This window comes from Scyliorhinus torazame, chromosome 10 (genome assembly GCF_047496885.1).
Source record: "Scyliorhinus torazame isolate Kashiwa2021f chromosome 10, sScyTor2.1, whole genome shotgun sequence".
NCBI lineage: Eukaryota > Metazoa > Chordata > Chondrichthyes > Carcharhiniformes > Scyliorhinidae > Scyliorhinus > Scyliorhinus torazame.
In genome coordinates, this window is record NC_092716.1 from 130390722 (window position 1) to 130411546 (window position 20825).

Sequence of the window (20825 nt, forward strand, 5' to 3'; positions counted from 1 at the left end):
TTTACAATTTGTAAAACTGAGGAAAGGATATTTCACCCCAGGAGTGATGACTGTCATGTGAGAGTACCTTTAAGAAATGGATGATTAAGCAATGTACCTTTAAGAAATGCAGTGATGTCAGAGTGTGGGTAGAGCTGGGCTTCAGCTCGTTTTAGTTTCAGTTTTGAGAGAGAGCAGCTTAAAAAGTGCCTGGCTGTTTTGCTGTGAGCTGCTTGAAAGGAGAAAGCCAGTTTGAAGAAAGCTTGGGTGTGGCTGTGAGCTGCATTGCTGGTGATCTCTGCCATGAAGGACCATCTCTTAATCCTTTGGGGAAATCGAAATTGTAAAACGGTCTCAGTATTGAATATCAACCTAATGTGCTTCTGTTTGAAGGATTTGTTAAGGCTTTTGGATGTGTAAATGGTAGTGTTGTATTATTTTCGGGGTTATCTTTGAAGTAAGGGGTGTTAAGAGATCCAATGTTTATTTAAAAGGTTAATTTGAGTTCATGGAATAAACATTGTTTTGTTTTAAAAACCACATGTCCATAATTGTAATACTACACCTGGGGAACAAGCAGTGTGCCTCAAAAGCAACAATCCATTAAAGGTAGGAGTTGGGTGAACTCCGTGATACATTTTGGGGTTCTGAAAACACCTCTCCCATAACAATTGAGGGCTCGAGGGGGGTAAAAGTCTATCTATTGGATTGGCTTTTGTGAACTTAAAGACAGTGAAGGATTGTTGCTTTTCCGGTGTGGTATTTTAGCTTAAGTGGGGAGTGTGTTGTGGACAATGGCTCTTTCAGAGGCTCAGAAGTTTTTGGGGGTGGAGACTGTCACACGCAGTACCTTACGGACAGAGACTAAAAGCAGACTGTTAGATTTGGCAAAAACATTGCAGTTAACATTACCTGACAAAATGCGAAAAGATTAGGTAATTACAGCGGTGGTTAAGCATTTAAAGTTGCCTGAGACACAGTTTGACTCATTGGAAATGGTAAAAATTCAGTTGCAAATTAAACAAATGGAACATGAGAAAGAATTAAAGCGTCTTGAATACAAAAGAGAGAGAGGAAAAAGAAAAGGAGAGAGAAGAAAGGAGAAAAGAAAGAATAGCCCCAGCAGAACAAAAAGAAAAAGGGAGATACAGATCAGGGAAAAAGATAACGAGAGGGAGTTTGAACTTCAGAAAATGGCCATGAAACATGACAGTCAGTCAAAATTGGCAGACGTAAAGGGAAACGTACAGTTGTACAGTTGGATGATAGTGATGAGGATAGTGAGAAAGAGCGTTATAGTCGAAGGCTTGGTGGGAATCTATTTAAATATGTCCAAGCATTGCCAAGGTTTGACGAGAAGGAAGTGGAAGTCTTTTTCATTTCATTTGAGAAGATAGCAAAACAAATGAAATGGCCACAGGACATGTGGGTATTACTGATCCAAACAAAGCTGGTAGGTAGACATAGTGAAGTGTTTGCATCACTACTGGAGGAGGTATCTGGAACGTATGAGGAGGTGAAGAAATCCATCTTAAGTGCATATGAGCTAGTGCCTGAAGCTCACAGACAAAGATTTAGAAATTTAAGGAAAGAATTTGGTCAAACATACAAAGGCTCAAACAGAGTAATTTTGATAGGTAGATAAGGGCTTTGAAAATAGACCAAATGTATGAAGCTCTCAGAGAAATTATACTTTTGGAGGAGTTTAAAAATTCAATTCCTGATGTAGTGAGAACTCATGTGGAAGAGCAGAGGGTTAAAACTGCGAGATTAGCAGCAAAAATGGAAGATGATTATGAATTAGTTCATAAATCAAAGCTTGGTTTCCGACATCAGTTTCAGCCGGTGAGGGATAGAAACTGGGGACATGAGAAATACTCAAGTGGTAAAGGTAAAGGTGATCTGATGGGAGACAATAAGGGGAGTGTACCTCAGATTAAAAAAGAAATCCAGGAGGGTGGAAAAGAAATGAAAAGTTTCAAATGTTTTCACTGTAATAAACTAGGCCATGTAAAGTCACAGTGTTGGTGGTTGAAGAAAAGCACTGGAAAGGCTGATGTGGTAAAACAGGATAAGACAGTGGGGTTTGTTAAAGTGGTAAAGGAAAGCTCAAGGGAAATGAAGGAGGTGCAAACGATTGTACAGCCTGTTCAAGAAGTAATTGTTAAGAAGGTGCCAGATGTCTTTAAATAATTTACTTGTGTGGGTAAAGTTTACTCATGTGTATCAGGAGGAGCAGGTAAAGAAGTCACAATTTTAAGAGATACAGGGGCTAGTCAATCTTTAATGGTAAGAGATGAGGAATTATGTAGTTTGGGAAGAATGTTGCCAGAAAAGGTGGTGATATGTGGAATTCAGGGTGAGAGGAGTAGCGTTCCATTATATAAGGTAAGGTTGGAAAGTCCAGTGAAGAGTGGTGAAGTGGTAGTAGGAGTAATAGATAAACTATCTTGTCCAGGAATACAGTTTATCTTGGGTAATGATATAGCTGGATTGCAGGTGGGAGTGGTGCCTACTGTGGTTGATAAGCCAGTGGAAAATCAGACAACTGAAGGGTTGAAGGACGAATATCCTGGGATTTTTCCGGATTGTGTAGTAACAAGGTCGCAAAGTCACAGGTTAAGACAAGAGGAGAAATCAAAGAGTGAAGATGAAGTTGACGTGCAATTATCAGAAATGTTTTTTGATCAGATGGTTGAAAAAGAACAAGAACAGGTGGAGGATTAGGTGGATATTTTTAGTTCAGGAAAATTGGCGGAGTTACAACAGAAAGATGTCGAAATAAAACGGATGCATCAGAAAACATATAATACGGAAGAGGAATCTGTGAGTTTACCAGAGTGTTATTACCATAAAAGTGATGTCTTGATGAGAAAATGGAGACCTTTACATATGCAGGCGGAAGAAAAATGGACAGACGTTCATCAAGTAGTATTGCCGGTAGGGTATAGAAAGGAGGTGTTGCGAGTTGCACATGAGGTACCAGTGGGAAGTCATTTGGGAATAAGGAAAACTCAAGCTAAAATCCAGAAACATTTTTATTGGCCTGGACTACATAAAGATGTAGTTAAATTTTGTCAATCATGCCACACATGTCAAGTGATAGGGAAACCTAAAGCAGTGATAAAACCAGCGCCCTTAATACCCATTCCAGCATTTGAGGAACCTTTTACAAGGGTCCTAATTGATTCTGTAGGACCGCTTCCTAAAACCAAAAGTGGGAATCAATATCTTTTGACTGTAATGGATGTGTCTACTAGGTTTCCAGAGGCCATTCCAGTACGTAATATTACAGCTGAAAGGATTGTGGAGGAGTTACTTAAATTCTTTACTAGATCTGGACTACCCACAGAAATTCAATCGGATCAAGGATCGAATTTTACTTCAGTGATTCAAAGAAGTTACGGATAGCTTAGGAATAAAACAATTTAAATCCATCCAGAATCGCAGGGTGCGTTAGAAAGGTGGTATCAGACATTAAAGACAATGTTGAGGGCATATTGGCAAGATTATCCAGAGGATTGGGATAAAGGAATCCCATTCGTATTGTTTGCAATTAGGGATGCACCTAATGAGTCTACCAAATGGACCACTTAAATTAAGGAAAAATTGGTGGGTGAGAAATCGGAAATTACACTATTGGATTACGTGTCAAATTTTAGGGAACGATTAAATAGAGCAGGTGAATTGGCTAGACAACATTTGAAAGTTGCACAAAATGTGATGAAACGGGTAGCGGCCAAGAAATCCAAAGTTCGTAGTTTTGCCAGTGGGGATAAAGTTTTAGTGTTGTTACCAGTGGCAGGGGAGCTTTTAAAAGCTAGGTTTTGTGGACCATATCAGATTGAAAGGAAATTAAGTGAGGTGAATTGGGATAGAAGGAAGACTCACAGAGTGTGTCATGTGAATATGCTTAAAAGGTACTTTGAAAGGGAAGGAGAGAAAAAGAAGGTTTTAATGATTCCAACTCAAAGTGACAAACCAAATCCAGATGACTGTGAATTTGACATTCCTCAAATTAAATTGGAAAATGAGGATGTTCTTAAAAATTGGGATGAATTGTTGTTACCTTCCAGAGGAAAAACAAACTGACCTGAAAGAGTTATTGATATCACATGGGCAAGTTTGTAGAGATAAATTGGGAAGTACTAAAATGGCTACACATGATGTAGATGTGGGAAATGCTGTTCCGATCAAACAACATCCATATAGACTTAACCCTTTAAAATTGGCACAGGTTAACAAAGAGATTGAGAGTATGCTTAAAAATGGCATAATTGAAGTCGGTTGCAGCCAATGGAGCTCACCCATAGTGATGGTAACTAAACCAGACGGTACCCAATGGTTGTGTGCGGCCTATAGAAAGGTGAATGCAGCTACAAGAACCGACTCTTATCTTATCCCACGTTTGAAGGATTGCATTGAGAAAGTGGGACAATCCGCTTTTATTTCCAACTTCCAGATATGGAAAGAACATTTCAAACATCGTATGGAGTTCTTCGATCGACTTCAGGAGGCGGATTTGGTGATGAACCTAGGCGAAAGTGAATTTGGAGAAGCCCGAATCACTTTCCTTGCAGAGTTTCCGATACCCTCAAGACGAAGGGAAATAATGCGATCTCTTAACATGAATGAATTTGATCGAACCTTTGTGCAAAAGATTTGTAGCGTGGTTGCTCCACTGATGGACTTGCTAAAGCAACGTCAAAAATTGCCATGGACAGCAGACTTTCAACAGGCATTTGACTGCCTGAAAGCTGTGATCACCAATGCTCCTGTTTTGGAGAATTGCAAGGGACTCTGCGGTCAGATTGAACTAAAGTATCGGATTCTAAAGAGAAATGCCGAGGCAGAGAGGAATGGACTCCTTTGTCTCGGAGTGTGCTGGCCCAGGCCAGGTGCGGTCATCGATATCCTGTTGCACTCTTATACTTGGGACATCCCTTCACAAATGCAATTAATAGAGACATCCCGAGAGGCTGAGATTTTTGTTGCTTTATTGATTCCTAAGTGCACGAGGGCGTGGGGTTGAGTCGGATCCTGTACTGTGGTTGATATCCTGTTTCCCCCCACCCACCCCCGTTATGGTTGAGATGTTCCCTTATTTGAACAAGCAATTTTTCTCTCCCTTATCCTTGGGAGTGAGCACGCGCTAGAGGAGTATGGACTCATGGTTGTATCTAGGTCCTCTATTATCCTGAATGTTTTGCTCCTGGTAGCTCTGCCATTTTTATCCTGTCTTGACTAATGTGTTGGGAAGCGCTGACTACACGGACCATAATCAGAATGTAGAGCTGCTGATCCTCTGTATAAATTTGTGGAATGATGATTGTTTTGCACTGTGCCAAAGGTCAAGGGTATGTGGCGTTGTGTGGTATATGTAAAGCATATGTAAATCCATGAGTGACTCCTGCAGAGGTACAGATAAGTCTTGGGGATTGCACCGGTTCTTGGTGCCTCTGGTGTGACTGGAGTTGAGGGGGAGATGAGTGCTGGTACGCCTGAACATGCGCAACAGGTCTATCGTCAATTTTCTTTGTCACTGCGAGCACTCACCACATGGAAAGGTGTGCATCATTTTACCATGTTTTCATGGCCTTATCCTCCTCTTCCTTGTCCTCTGGTGGTGCAGCAAATAGAAGCACCAAGTTGAGTCTAATAATTGTACTGAGCCAAGTATATTGTCGCTCTCCTGTTCCCCTCAACATCCATATATGTGGAGACTTTTCTTATGCTGAGCTGTGGTTCTGTTGCGTCATGTTAAAATGAAAAATGTCAATAAAGGTGTTATATGGGGGTTGCTGGCAGCAATCCCGGATTTGGTCGCGCACCACTTGATCATGGGAAGAGATTTTAACTGTGTCTTAGAGCTGGGGGTGGATAGGTCGAGCCCAGGTTGATGGGTAGGGTACGTATGGCGAGGGAACTCGAGGGGGGGGGTTATGGAGAGGATGGGTATGGTGGATCCATGGCGTTTTCAGAACCCAGGAGAAGGGTTCTATAAGTATATTCGAGGATTGATTACTTTGTAGTGAGTTGGGAGATTTTGGTTGGGGTGGAGTATGCGGGGATAGTTATCGCGGACCATGCACCCCACTGGCTGGAGATACGGTTTAGATCGGGACGAAAGCAGAGGCTGGTGGTGGAGATTTGACTCGGGGCTGTTGGCGGATGGAGGTTTTTGTGCTGAGGTGTGGACGGCGATTAAGGAGTATGTGGAGTTGAAATCAGAATGGGGAGGTGTCAGCGGCCATTGTTTGGGAAGCAATAAAGGCAGTGGTCCGGGGGGGAAATTATTTTGTTAAAGGCTCGTGCGGATAGGGAAAGGAGTGAGGAACATGATTGTCTAGTGAGCGAGATAGTGGAGGTGGTCAGGGAATATTAGAGGGTGCCCACCGTGGAGGGATTGGAGAGGAGGAAAAGGTTGCAGGGGCAGTTTGGCAGGCTGAGGTGGTGGTGTCCATGGACACGGAGAAGGCATTTGATCGGGTGGAGTGGCAGTTCTTGTTTGAGGTTTTGGGAATGTTTGGGTTTGGTCCAAGATTTGTGGCAAGCGTGTGGTTGCTTAATGTGGCACCAAGGGTGAGGGTGAGGGCCGATGATACAAGCTCATGAAGCTCTGACTTACACAGGGATACGAGGCAGGGGTGCCCACTGTTGCCATTGCTGTTTGTGCTGGCCATAGAGCTATTGCCGATGGCTCTTAGGGGATCAGCGGAGTGGTGGGGGATTATGAGGGGACAGAGGGAGCATTGGGTGTCGCTCTATGCCGATGACCTCTTGCTTGTTATGGGCCAGGGTTTAGAAAACAAAGTATATCATGGAGTTCACCTGACCTACAACTGTTTATTGATTTTGGTTATGATGGTACAAGAGCCTGCCTTCCAGGTGTTATTCCACTTTTGATCAAAAGCAAGTTTTATTCTATGAATTTAGTTAACATTTTTATAAACACACAGTAAGCAGTTATCAACTGCAAACATAAATACCCCAGACAGCGACAGTAATCTATGTATAACCGTTAATAAATTCCCCCCTTTAATTGTTGCAATTTAATAACAAGATTCCATAAACCAGGAACCCCTTTTCAAAGGTGTGGCCCAGCACATAGCTCTCAAGACCTGGTTTGGATGCTCCTGTTTCCTTTCCAAAACAGCAGGTTTGAATTCCTTCCAGAAAGCAATTATTTCTTTTCAAGTTATCAAGCAGTCTGGAAACAGCTTTTAAAATGAAGATAGAGAGACAAGTTAAGATACTTCTCTTTCTGAGTACAGCAGCCAAATGTGAAAACAAATGCAAAAACACAGAGCCACAAACAAGCCCCAAACCAAAGCGAAAGTAAAACCAACTCCCAGAGCCACAGCCCAGCTCCACCCATACAATGACATCATTGAAGCCATGTGATAAGACAAAAACATTTCTTAAAGGGACACTCCCATGGCATGCTGTATGTTTCGAATCCGTTGGAGAGTATGGGAAGGATTGTGGGCCTGCTGGGAAAGTTTGGAGGGTTCTTGGGGTCCAGACTGAGTGTAGGGAAAAGCGAGATTTTCCCACTGAACGAGCTGGGATAACGGGTTAACTTCGGGGGGATGCCATTTACAGTAGCGAGGGATAGGTTTAAGTATTTGGGGATTCAGGTAGCGAGGGAATGGACGGGGCTCCATAAGTGGAACTTAACGAAGCTGGTGGAGGAGGCTAGGGGAGGATCTTAAGAGGTGGGATACACTGCACTTAACGCTGGTGGGGAGGGTCCAAGTGGTGAAAATGAATATTCTGCCGAGGTTCTTGTTTATCTTTCAGGCTCTCCTGATCTTTATACCAAAGGACTTTCTTCGGAAAGTAAAAACGATCATTTCAGACTTTGTATGGGCAGGGAAGGTGCCGAGGGTGGGGAGGACCCTGCTACAGAGGCAGAGGCATTGCGTTGCCGAACTTGCTTCATTATTATTGGGCGACGAATGTGGACAAGGTGCGGCGGTGGTGGGAAGGAGAAGGGGTAGAGTGGGTTAGGATGGAGGAGGAATCTTATAAAAGGGGTCTAGATTGGGGGCTACAGTGACGGCAGCGTTGCCAATGGCTCCGAGTAGATATTCAGGGAGGCCGGTGGTGTAGTCCACGGTGAAGATATGGAATCAGTTGAGGAAGCATTTTAGTGTGGAAGGGATGTTGGTATTAACGTAGCTGTACGAGGACCATGGGTTTGAGCCGGGGGGGGGGGGTGGATAGTGTATACAGGAGGTGGGAGAGAAGTGGGGCTTCTGTATTTGGCGGAAGGGCTCGCCAGTCTGGAAGAACTAAGGGAGAGGATAGAGCTGCCGAGGGGGAGAGAGTTCAGGTATCTGCAGATTAGGGTCTTTGCGCGAAAGGTCTGGAAGGGGTTCCCTGGGTTGCCGGGATACACCTCGCTGCTTCCGGATGTGGAAGGGGTGGGAAGAATTAGGGGAGGGAAGAATTGGGGATATATACAAGTGGCTTGGCGGGCAGGGAGGCGAGCGGGTGGTGAAGATCACGGAGAAATGGGAAGCGGAGTTGGGAGGGAAGATCAACTGGGGAGTATGGAGTGAGGCACTGCGAGTGTGAGAGGTGTGGTGGGGGCAGCGAATCACACGCACGTTTTGGGGTTGTGAAAAATTAGGAAGATTCTGGACGGAAGTGTTCACGATCTTAGCCAGGATAGTGGAGGAGGAGGTGGACGATGCTGTGGCCTTCGTCTTTCTGATTGCACAGCGCCAAATTTTACTGGAGTGGCAGTCGGCATTGCCACCGGGAGTAACGGCATGGTTGAGTGACCTGTACGACTTCCTGCGGTTGGAGAAGATAAAGTTTGAGTTAAGGGGGGTTGGGGGATGTTTGTGACCTTGTTTGAGGAGCTGTGCATCGCAGGGGGGTGAAAAAGGGAAAAAAATATCTGTACCGACTGTATAGTTGATTGCTGGGAAGTATGTTTCCCGGGGTGTTTATTTGCTGTGAGGTGTTTTGATACATGCTTGTAATAAAATACATTAAAAGAAAAGTAATGGTTAAAAGCCTGGATTAATAGGTGTCTGCTGCAGTAAGGACTTTAAAACACCTGGTTTAAATGACAGACACTGTGGTTACAGAAGGTATAATTAAAGCATCATAAAAGTAAGACTATTAGTCATTCCAACCATGTATAGTGTTTAACGAAATAGGACAAATGAAATGTTGTGTGGTGAAGACAGATTCAATGGTGGTTTCAAATTAGAAAAGATTTGCAGTGCTATGGGGAAAAGACAGGGAGGTAGCAATAGGCAAATTGCTCCTGCACTGACATGACGGGCAAATGGCCTCCTCCTGTGCTGTAACCATTCTATTATTCTAAGTCGACCCCTAGTTAGTGCCCAACATGTGACATCCGAGCTCGTTCTGAAAGGAAAACATTGACTAAAGAATCAGCTTTAAACGCCAGGATTTGATACTTTCAGGAACCCAAAGCATAGTGAAACAAAGAAGTCTGCAGCCTGTCGATCCAAGCAGTTATTTTAGGTTAGCTTGAACACCATTACAATGGGAGCGCACCGGGAAATCCTTCATCGTGAACTGAACGTCAGCGCTGACTTAAATTTCAGCAACTTCTTCAAGCTGACCCTACACTAACCATAGATCAGAAATCCACTCTTCCAGATCAAACTTGATTTATCTCAGACCCAGATAGGCAGCACGGTGGCACAGTGGTTAGCACTGCTGCCTCACGGCGCCGAGGACCCAGATTCGATCCCAGCTCTGGGTCACTGTCACTGTGAAGTTTGCACATTCTCCCCGAGTTTGCGTGGGTTTCACCCCCACAGCCCAAAGATGTGCAAGGCTAGGTAGATTGGCACACTAAATTGCCCCTTAATTGGAAAAAATGAATTGGGTACTCTCGATGTATTTATTTAAAAAAAAATCTAATGCCCAGATCAATCACAAAATTGTGGATTTTTATCTTCAAAACATTCCTTGGATACATGACGCTTCAGTTCTGGAAAAAAAGTTAACACGGTGCTTTCCTCAGTAGGCTCAAGGATAGCAAAAGCTTCTATAAACATCAAGGATAGCAAAAACTTCTGGAAGTATACAAAAGGGAAGAGAGTAGCTAAAGTGAATATTGTTCCCTTGGCGGATGAGACCAGGAAGTTAACAGTGGGAAAACAGAAATGCTCCCATTCCCAGTCCGGGTCCTCTCTCCCGCTCCCATTCCCCGCTCCGGGCTTCCCTCCTTCCTTTCACCCACTCTTCAGCTGCAGGCTTGCCTTCCTCCTCCTACTCCCTTGCTTGAAACTCCCTCCACCCCTGCTCCAATCTCTCTGGCTCCAAACTGTATCGCCTCACATAACACTTCCCGGGCCTTGCCGACCATTCAGCCGCTCACCTCTTCCCGCTCATACGAGGAGTTGAGGAAGTCTTTGTAACGACGTCGCAGATACTGGCCCAGCTCGTAGTGTTGCCTCATTCCAACCTGCAAAAGAGCGGCAGAAATCCTGATCATCACTGGAGAAGACAGATCAGTAGCAGACTTCCAGGATTTGGTGAAAGAGAGACTGAGGAGGCCAAGAAGGGGGCTGTGTGAGAGACAGCAGATACAGGCAGGCACACGGATACCGGCAGAGATCAACATAAAAAGAGGGAGAGGCAGAGACCACTGACCTGGGTAAGTTGCCCGTAGCCTTGGGGCCAGTCCTTCTCTGTATACGGATCTGTTGGGTATCCATGGACAGGTGACCGGTCTCCATGGCGATAAATCTGGGAACATAAGGGTGCAGATTACACTGGCTGAATTTACAAATGGTAACTAAAAGGAAAACTGAACTGTAATCATTTCCTGGGCTGAGAGGAAACACACAGACACACATCTGTGAAGGGCTACTCATAGTCCTATTGATTTGGCCTGTTTTTTTTGGCACTGTGCCTTTAGAAATGGGAGGAGTGGCACTTCTACTCACTTCTATTGAGAGAAACAATTGTGGGACAATTCTGGGACAATGTGTATGCTGGAAATATGCTGTGCGGGCAGATCGTCAGGGCAATCAGTGTGGAACGCTGATTTCACATCAATGCCTCCGCTAACACGTTGTCTCAACCTCTCACAACTGAAAGATGTACAGCAGCAGGAAGGATCAATTGATTTCAAGTGGGTGTTGCTGCAGTGAATGGTTTGATATTTACACTGCACTGGTGTCCTGACTTCACGGATACTGCACAAGCCACTTGCTCCCAGACAGGGTGCAATAGTTTGTATCCCCAGCATGAATGGAGTATTAGCAGAGACAACGGAGGACAAGCTGGAAAGGTGGACAGGCCGAGAAGGAGAAGGACAGAGGTTTTCTCAACTGGAGGTCATTTTAGCCCACAGAACAAAAAAATAAAAGCAAATTACTGCGGATGCTGGAATCGGAATCAAAAATAGAAAATACCGGACAATCTCAGCATGTCTGCGGAGAGAAAAGGGAGCCAATGCTTGGAGTATGGATAACTCTTAGTCAAAGCTGGAGAGAACTGGAAATTGGAGGAGAGTTGTATTGTGTGGGGAGGGGGAGGGTGGAGCATGAAAAAGATATCGTGGACATCTCTTCCTCCGCCTTCATCCTGCTTTTCTTTCTATCAATTGATTTTCATTTCTTCCATTGACCCGTTTTCCCCCTCACCATTGTCGCCCCTCCCCCCACATGGACCACTGCCTTGCACATCATCATCTTCAGGTGGAAATCCAATTCCCTTTTGAACCCCTCAAGTCAAACCTGCCTCCAACACTCGTTCCAGACTCAAGCCACCCTCGGGTGAAAAAAAGGTTTCCTCACATCGTATTTATTCCTTTGAATATTCCTTCCGCATTATAGGAAGGACGTGGAGGCTTTGGAGCGGGTGCAGAGGAGATTTACCAGGATGTTGCCTGGTATGGAGGGAAAATCTTATGAGGAAAGGCTGATGGACTTGAGGTTGTTTTCGTTGGAGAGAAGAAGGTTAAGAGGAGACTTAATAGAGGCATACAAAATGATCAGGGGGTTGGATAGGGTGGACAGTGAGAGCCTTCTCCCACGGATGGAAATGGCTGGCACGAGGGGACATAGCTTTAAACTGAGGGGTAATAGATATAGGACAGAGGTCAGAGGTAGGTTCTTTACGCAAAGAGTAGTGAGGCCGTGGAATGCCCTACCTGCTACAGTAGTGAACTCGCCAACATTGAGGGCATTTAAAAATTTATTGGATAAACATATGGATGATAATGGCATAGTGTAGGTTAGATGGCTTTTGTTTCGGTGCAACATCGTGGGCCGAAGGGCCTGTACTGCGCTGTATTGTTCTATGTTCTATGTTCTATGAATCTGTCCCTTCTGGTACTTGATGCTCTGCAGTTTTTAAAAATTCATTTTCACAGGATGCGGGCCTCGTTGGCTAAGCCAGCATCTGTTACCCATCCCCAACTGCCCTCAAGAAGGTGGTGGTGAGCTGCCGTCTTGAACCGCTTCAGTCCATGTGATGTAGGTACACCCACTGTGCTGTTAGGGAGGGAGTTCCCAGATTTTCACCCAGCAACAGTGAAGGAACAGCCAATATATTCTCAAGTCAGGGTGTGAGTGACTTGGAGGGGAACCTCCAGGTAGTGATGTTCCCAGGTATCTGCTGCCCTTGTCCTTCTAGATGGTAGTGGTCATGGGCTTGGAAGGTGCTGTTCAAGGAGCCTTGGTGAATTCTTGCAGTACATCTTGTAGACGGTACACACGGCTGCCATTGTTCGTCAGTGGTGGAGGGTTTGAATGTTTGTGGATGGGGTGCCAATCAAGCTTTGTCCTGGATGGTGTCGAGCTTCTTGAGAGTTGTTGGAGCTGCACTCACACACTCCTGACTTGTGCCTTGTAGATAGTAGATAGGCTTTGAGGAGTCAGGAGTCAGGAGGGGAATTACTCGCTGCAGTATTCCTAGCCTCTGACCTGCTCTTGTAGCCACAGTATTCATATGGTTCTTCCAGTTCAGTTTCTGATCAACGGTAACCCCCAGGATGTTGATTATTGGGGATTCACTGATGGTAATGCCATTGAATTTAAAGGGAAGATGGTCGGATTCTCTCTTGTCACAGGTGGCCATTGCCTGGCATTTGTCAGCCCAAGCCTGGATATTGTCCAGGTGTTGTTGCATTGCAAGTGTGTAAGGAGTCAGAAATGGTGCTGAACATTGTGCAATCATCAGTGCACATCCCCACATCTGACTTTATGTTGGAAGGAAGGTCACTGATGAAGCAGCTGAAGGTGGTTGGGCCTAGGACACTACCCTGAGGAACTCCTGCGGTTGTGCCCCCGGACTGAGTTGACTGACCTTCAATCACCACCACCATCTTCCTTTGTGCCAGGTATGACTCCAACCAGTGGAGTTTTTTCCCCTGATTTTAATTGACTTCAGTTTTACTTGGGTCCCTTAATGCCATACTCGGTCAACAGCTGCCTTGATGTCAAGGACAGTCACTCTCACCTCTGGAGTATTGCTCTTTTGTCCATGTTTGAACCAAGGCTGTAATGAGGTCAAGAGCTGAGTGACCCTGACAGAACCCAAACTGAGTGCAAGAGAGCAGGTTATTGCTAACGAAGTACACTTGATAGCATTGTTGACGACATGTTCCATCACTTTACCAATGATTGAGAGCAGACTAACAATTGGTCAGGTTTAATTTGTCCTGCTTTTTACGTACAGGACATCCTTGGGCAATTTTCCACATTGGCAGGTAGATGCCAGTGTTGTAAATGTACTGGAACAGCTTGGCTAGGGGTGTGGCAAATCCTGGAGAACAAATCTTCAGTCCTATTGCCGGAATATTATCAGGACCCATAGCCTTTGCAGTATCCAGTGCCTTCAGCCGTTTCTTCACGTGGAGTGAATCGTATTGGCTGAAGATTGACATCTGTGATGCTGGGGACCTCTGGAGGAGACCGAGATGGATCACCCATTCGGCACTTCTGGCTGAAGATTGTTGCAAATGCCTCAGTCTCGTCTTTTGCACAGATGGCTGGGCATCCACCTTCAAGGATGAGGATATTTGTGAAGCCTCCTCATCCAGTGAGTTGTTTAATTGTCCATCACAATTCACGGCTGGATGTGGCAGGACCGCAGAGCTTGGGTTTGATACATTGCTTGTGGAATTGCTTAGCTCTATTCCTTGCTGCTTCTGTTGTTTGACACACAAGTAGTCCTGTGTTGTAGCTTCATCAGGTTGACACCTCATTTTTCAGTATGCCTGATGTTGCTCCTGACATGCCCTCCTGCACTCTTCATTGAACCAGGGTTGATCCCCTGGCTTGGTGGTAATGGTGGAATGGGGGATATGTCAGGCCATGAGGTTGAATACAATTCTGCTGCTGCTGATGGCCCACAGCGCCTCATGGATGCCCAGTCTTGAGTTGCTAGATCTGTTCAAAGTCTATCCCATTTAGTACGGTGGTAGTGCCACACAACATGGAGGGTATCCGCAATGTGAAGACATGACTTTGTTTCCACAAGGACTGTGTGGTGGTCACTCCTATCGATGTTGCTATGGACAGATGCATCTGTGGAATGCAGGTTGGTGGGATGAGGTCTAGTTTGTTTTTCATAGAATACCTACATGGAAGAAGACCATTTAGCCCATTGTGTCTGCACTGGCCCCCTGAAAGAGCACGCGACCCAAGCCCACTATCCCACCCTGTCCCAATAACCCCCTAACTACACTAAGGGACAATTTATCATGGCCAATGGGACTGTGGGAGGAAACCAGAGCACCCGGAGGAAACCCATGCAGACATGGTGAGAAAGTGCAAACTCCACACAGAGGGTTAACCAAGGCCGGAATTGAACTGGGACCCGGCGCTGTGAGGCAGTAGCACGAATCACTGTGCCACGGTGCCGCCCTGGTTGGTTCCCTCACCATCTGCTGCAGTCCCAGTCTAGCAGCTATATCCTTTAGGACTCGGACAGTCGTGGTGCTACCAAGCCACTCTTGGTGATGGACACTGAAGTCCCCCACCCAGAGTTCATTCTGCGTCCATTCTGCGTCCTTGCCACCCTCAGTGCTCCTCCCAAGTGGTGTTCAACATGGAGGAGTACTGATTCATCAGCTGATGGTGGCTGGTCCATGGTAATCAGCAGGAGGTTTCCTTGTCCATTTTGACCTGAAGCCACATGACTTCATGGGGTCCAGAGTTGATGTTGAGAACTCACAGGGTAATTCACTCTCGACTGTATACCACTGTCGCCATCTCTGCTGGGTGAGGCAGGTTATACCCAGGAATGGTGATAGTGGTGTCAGGGGCATCAGCTGTAAGGTATGATTCTGTGAGTATGACTATGTCAGGCTGTTGCTTAACTAGTCTATGAGACAGCTCTCCCAGCTTTGGCACAAGCCCCCAGATATTAGGAAGGAGGACTTTGCAGGATCGACAGGGCTGGGTTTACCGTTGTCATTTCTGGTGCCTAGGTCGATGCTGGGTGGTCCGTCTGGTTTCATTCCTTTCAGAGTTAATAGCGGTTTTGATAAAACTGAATGGCTTGCTGGGCCACTTCAGAGGGCATTTAAGAGTCATTGCTGCGGATCCAGAGTCACATGTAGGGCAGGCAAGGTTGGCAGATTTCCTTCCCGAAAGGGATTTTACAACAATCGACAATGTTCTATGATGATCATAAAACCAAAGAACAAAGAAAAGTACAGCACAGGAACAGGCCCTTCGGCCCTCCAAGCCTGTGCCGACCATGCTGTCCGTCTAAACTAAAATCTTCTAGACTTCCTGAGTCCGTATCCCTCTATTCCCACCCTATTCATGCATTTGTCAAGATGCCTCTTAAATGTCACCATCGTCCCTGCTTCCACCACCCCCTCCGGCAGCAGGTTCCAGGCACCCACTACCCTCTGTGTAAAAACCTTGCCTCGTACATCTACTCTAAACCTTGGCGTTCGCACCTTAAACCCTAGTAATTGACCCTCTACCCTGGGAAAAAGCCTCTGACTATCCACTCTGTCTATGCCCCTCATAATTTTGTAGACCTCTATCAGGTCGCCCCTCAACTTCCGTCGTTCCAGTGAGAACAAACCAAGTTTATTCATAGCTAATGCCCTCCATACCAGGCAACATCCTGGTAAATCTCTTCTGCACCCTCTCTAAATCCTCCACATCCTTCTGGTAGTGTGGCGGGCAGAATTGAACCCTATACTCCAAGTGTGGCCTAAGGTTCTATACAGCTGCAACATAAGAACTAGAAGCAGGAGTAGTCCATCTGGCCCCTCGAGCCTGCTCCACCATTCAATGAGATCATGGCTGATCTTTTGTGGACTCAGCTCCACTTTCCAGCCCGAACACCATAACCCTTAATCCCTTTATTCTTCAAAAAACTATCTTTATCTTAAAAACATTTAATGATGGAGCCTCTACTGCTTCACTGGGCAAGGAATTCCATAGATTCACAACCCTTTGGGTGAAGAGGTTCCTCCTAAACTCAGTCCCAAATCTACTTCCCCTTATTTTGAGGCTATGCCCCCTAGTTCTGCTTTCACCTGCCAGTGGAAACAACCTGCCCGCATCTATCCTATCTATTCCCTTCATAATTTTATATGTTTCTACAAGATCCCCCCTCATCCTTCTAAATTCCAACGTGTACAGTCCCAGTCTACTCAACCTCTCCTCGTAATCCAACCCCTTCCGCTCTGGGATTAACCTAGTGAATCTCCTCTGCACACCCTCCAGTGCCAGTACGTCCTTTCTCAAGTAAGGAGACCAAAACTGAACACAATACTCCAGGTGTGGCCTCACTAACACCTTATACAATTGCAGCATAACCTCCCTAGTCTTTAACTCCATCTCTCTAGCAAAGGACAAAATTCCATTCGCCTTCTTAATCACCTGTTGCACCTGTAAACCAACTTTTTGAGACTCATGTACTAGCACACCCAGGTCTCTCTGCACAGCAGCATGTTTTAATATTTTATCATTTAAATAATTATCCCTTTTGCTGTTATTCCTACCAAAATGGATAACCTCACATTTGTCAACATTGTATTCCATCTGCCAGACCCTAGCCCATTCACTTGGCCTATCCAAATCCCTCTGCAGACTTCCAGTGTCCTCTGCACTTTTTGTTTTATCACTTATCTTAGTGTCGTCTGCAAACTTGGACACATTGCCCTTGGTCCCCAACTCCAAATCATCTATGTAAATTGTGAACAGTTGTGGGCCCAACACCGATCCCTGAGGGACACCACTAGCTACTGATTGCCAACCAGAGAAACACCCATTAATTCCCACTCTTTGCTTTCTATTAATTAACCAATCCTCTATCCATGCTACTACTTTCCCCTTAATGCCATGCATCTTTATCTGATACAGCAACCTTTTGTGTGGCACCTTCCTTTTGTGTGGCACCTTATCAAAGGCTTTCTGGAAATCCAGATATACCACATCCATTGGCTCCCCGTTATCTACCACACTGATAATGTCCTCAAACATTTCACTAAATTAGTTAGGCATGACCTGCCCTTTATGAACCCATGCTGCGTCTGCCCAATGGGACAATTTCCATCCAGATGCCTCGCTATTTCTTCCTTGACGGTAGATTCCAGCATCTTCCCTACTACCGAAGTTAAGCTCACTGGCCTATAATTACCCGCTTTCTGCCTACCTCCTTTTTTAAACAGTGGTGTCACGTTTGCTAATTTCCAATCCGCCGGGACCACCCCAGAGTCTAGTGAATTTTGGTAAATTATCACTAGTGCATTTGCAATTTCCCTAGCCATCTCTTTTAGCACTCTGGGATGCATTCCATCAGGGCCAGGAGACTTGTCTACCTTTAGCCCCATTAGCTTGCCCATCACTATCTCCTTGGTGTTAACAATCCTCTCAAGGTCCTCACCTGCATAGCCTCATTCCCATCAGTTATTTGTGTCTTCCACTGAGAAGACCGATCTAAAAAAACCTGTTCAGTTCCTCAGCCATTTCCTCATCTCCCATTATTAAATCTCCCTTCTCATCCTCTAAAGGACCAATATTTACCTTAGCCACTCTTATTTGTTTTATGTATTTGTAGAAACTTTTACTGTCTGTTTTTATATTCTGAGCAAGTTTACTCTCATAATCTATCTTCTTTATAGCTTTTTTAGTAGCTTGCTGTTGCCCCCTAAAGATTTCCCAGTCCTCTAGTCTCCCACTGATCTTTGCTACTTTGTATGTTTTTTCCTTCAATTTGATACGCTCCCTTATTTCCTTAGATATCCACGGTCGATTTTCCCTCTTTCTACCGTCCTTCCTTTTTGTTGGTATAAACCTTTGCTGAACACTGTGAAAAATCGCTTGGAAGGTTCTCCACTGTTCCTCAACTGTTTCACCATAAAGTCTTTGCTCTCAGTCTATCTTAGCTAGTTCTTCGCTCATCCCATTGTAATTCCTTTGTTTAAGCACAAAACACAAGTGCTTGATTTTACCTTCTCACCCTCCATCTGTATTTTAAATTCCACCATATTGTGATCGCTCCTTCCGAGAGGATCCCCAACTATGAGATCCTGAATCAATCCTGTCACATTACACAGGACCAGATTTAGGACCGCTTGTTCCCTCGTAGATTCCATTACATACTGTTCTAGGAAACTATCACGAATACATTCTATAAACTCCTCCTCAAGGCTGCCTTGACCGACCTGTTGAACCAATCGACATGTAGATTAAAATCCCCCATGATAACTGCTGTACCATTTCTACATGCATCAGTTATTTCTTTGTTTATAGCCTGCCCCACCATAATGTTACTATTTGGTGGCCTATAGATTACTCCTATCAGTGACTTTTTCGCCTATTCCTGATTTCCACCCAAACGGATTCAACCTTATCCTCCATAGCACCGATGTCATCCCTTACTGTTGCCCAGATGTCATCCTCAAATAACAGAGCTACACCAGCTCCCTTACCATCCACTCTGTCCTTCCTTATAGTTTGATACCCTCGGATATTTAACTCCCAGTCGTGACCATGTTTCAGTAATGGCCACTAAATCATAGTCATTCACGGTGATTTGCGCCATCAACTCATTTACCTTATTCCGAATACTACGAGCATTCAGGTAAAGTACACTTTTGTTGGCTTTTTTACCTCTGTTCTGAATCTTAACACCTCGATCAGTAACCTCTCCTAAGTTATATTTCCTCTTAACCTTTCTCCTAATTTTCCTTGTCGTTGAACCCATACATGTAACAACCTGCCGCGTCGCTTACCATTAATGTTTATACTTCCCGTTTTATTCCTTTTAGTATTACTGGGCCTATTCACTGAGCTCCCCTCAGTCACTGTACCTTGTACTGTCGCCCTTTTTGATTTTTGACTATGGCTTCTCTGCCTTACACTTTCCCCCTTACTGCCTTTTGTTTCTGCCCCTGTTTTACTACCTTCCAACTTCCTGCATCGGTTCCCATCCCCCTGCCACATTAGTTTAAACTCTCCCCAACAGCTCTAGCAAACCCCCCCCCCCGAGGACATCGGTTCCAGTCCTGCCCAGGTGCAGATCGTCCGGTTTGTACTGGTCCCACCTCCCCCAACATGACTTGCCAATTCTTATACTCAATGCCCCGGCCAATGAAGGCAAGCATGCCGTATGCCTTCTTGACTACCTTCTCCACCTGTGTTGCCCCTTTCAGTGACCTGTGGACCTGTACACCTGGATCTCTCTGAAAACATACAGTGCAGAAGGAGGCTATTCGGCCCACCGAGTCTGCACCGACCCACTTAAGCCCTCACTTCCACCCTATCCCCGTAACCCAATAACCCCTCCCAGCCTTTTTTGGTCACAAAGGGCAATTTTATCATGGCCAATCCACCTAACCTGCACGTCTTTGGATTGTGGGAGGAAACCCATGCAGACACGGGAAGAACGTGCAGACCCAGCAGGGAATCGAACCTGGGACCCTGGCGCCACAGTGCTATCCACTTGTGCTATTGTGCTGCCCATCATTTGACTTTTAGTTCCAGATATTAATTAGATTCAATTTCCACCATCTGCCTTGGTAGGATTTGAACCTGGATCATCAGTGACAATGCCACTGCCACTATTAACCCTGTCAATACCCCTCAGGATCTTAAATACCTCTAACAAGTCACCTCTAAGCCTTCTTAGGTAATTAAGTCTTTACAGATCCAGAGATAGGGGTAACCCCAGGTTAAAGAGGTGCGAATTGTCTCAAGCCAGGACAGTGGTAGGATTTCGCAGGCCAGATGGTGGGGGGTGAATGTAATGCAACATGAATCCCAGGTCCCGGTTGAGGCCGCACTCACGTGTGCGGAACTTGGCTAAACGTTTCTGCTCGGCAATTCTGTGTTGTCGCGCATTCTGAAGGCCGCCTTGGAGAACGCTCACCCGGAGATCAGAGGCTGAATGCCTGACTGCTGAAGTGTTCCCCGACTGGAAGGGAACATTCCTGCCTGGTGATTGTCGCGCGATGTCCGTTCATTCGTTGTCGCAGCGTCTGCATGGTCTCGCCAATGTACCACGCTTCGGGACATTCTTTCCTGCAGAGTATGAGGTAGACAACATTGGCCGAGTCGCACGAGTATGTACGCGTACCTGGTGGGTGGTGTTCTCACGTGTAATGGTGGTATCCATATCGATGATCTGGCACGTCTTGCAGAGATTGCCATGGCAGGGTTAAACAAATAACAAAGAACAAAGAAAATTACAGCACAGGAACAGGCCCTTTGGCCCTCCCAGCCTGCGCCGATCCAGATCCTTTATCTAAACCGGTCTTCTATTTTCCAAGGATCTACTTCTCTCTGTTCCCTGCCTGTTCATATATCTGTCTAGATGCATCTTAAATGATGCTATCGTGCCCGCCTCCACCACCTCCACTGGCA

General features: G+C 45.5%; 1 protein-coding gene across 1 annotated transcript in view; it reads right to left on the reverse strand.

Annotated features, from left to right (window-relative positions):
• Positions 1 to 20825, reverse strand: part of LOC140430929 (lysosomal acid phosphatase-like) — a 224113-nt gene that overhangs the window by 188828 nt on the left and 14460 nt on the right. Inside the window, exons 2-3 of the mRNA XM_072518745.1 lie at positions 10630 to 10725; positions 10355 to 10441 (exon numbers count right to left, since the gene is read on the reverse strand). Of these exons, the coding sequence (XP_072374846.1) occupies positions 10355 to 10435 (81 nt within the window). The 5' untranslated portion in view covers positions 10436 to 10441; positions 10630 to 10725. The remainder of the gene's footprint in view (positions 1 to 10354; positions 10442 to 10629; positions 10726 to 20825) is intronic.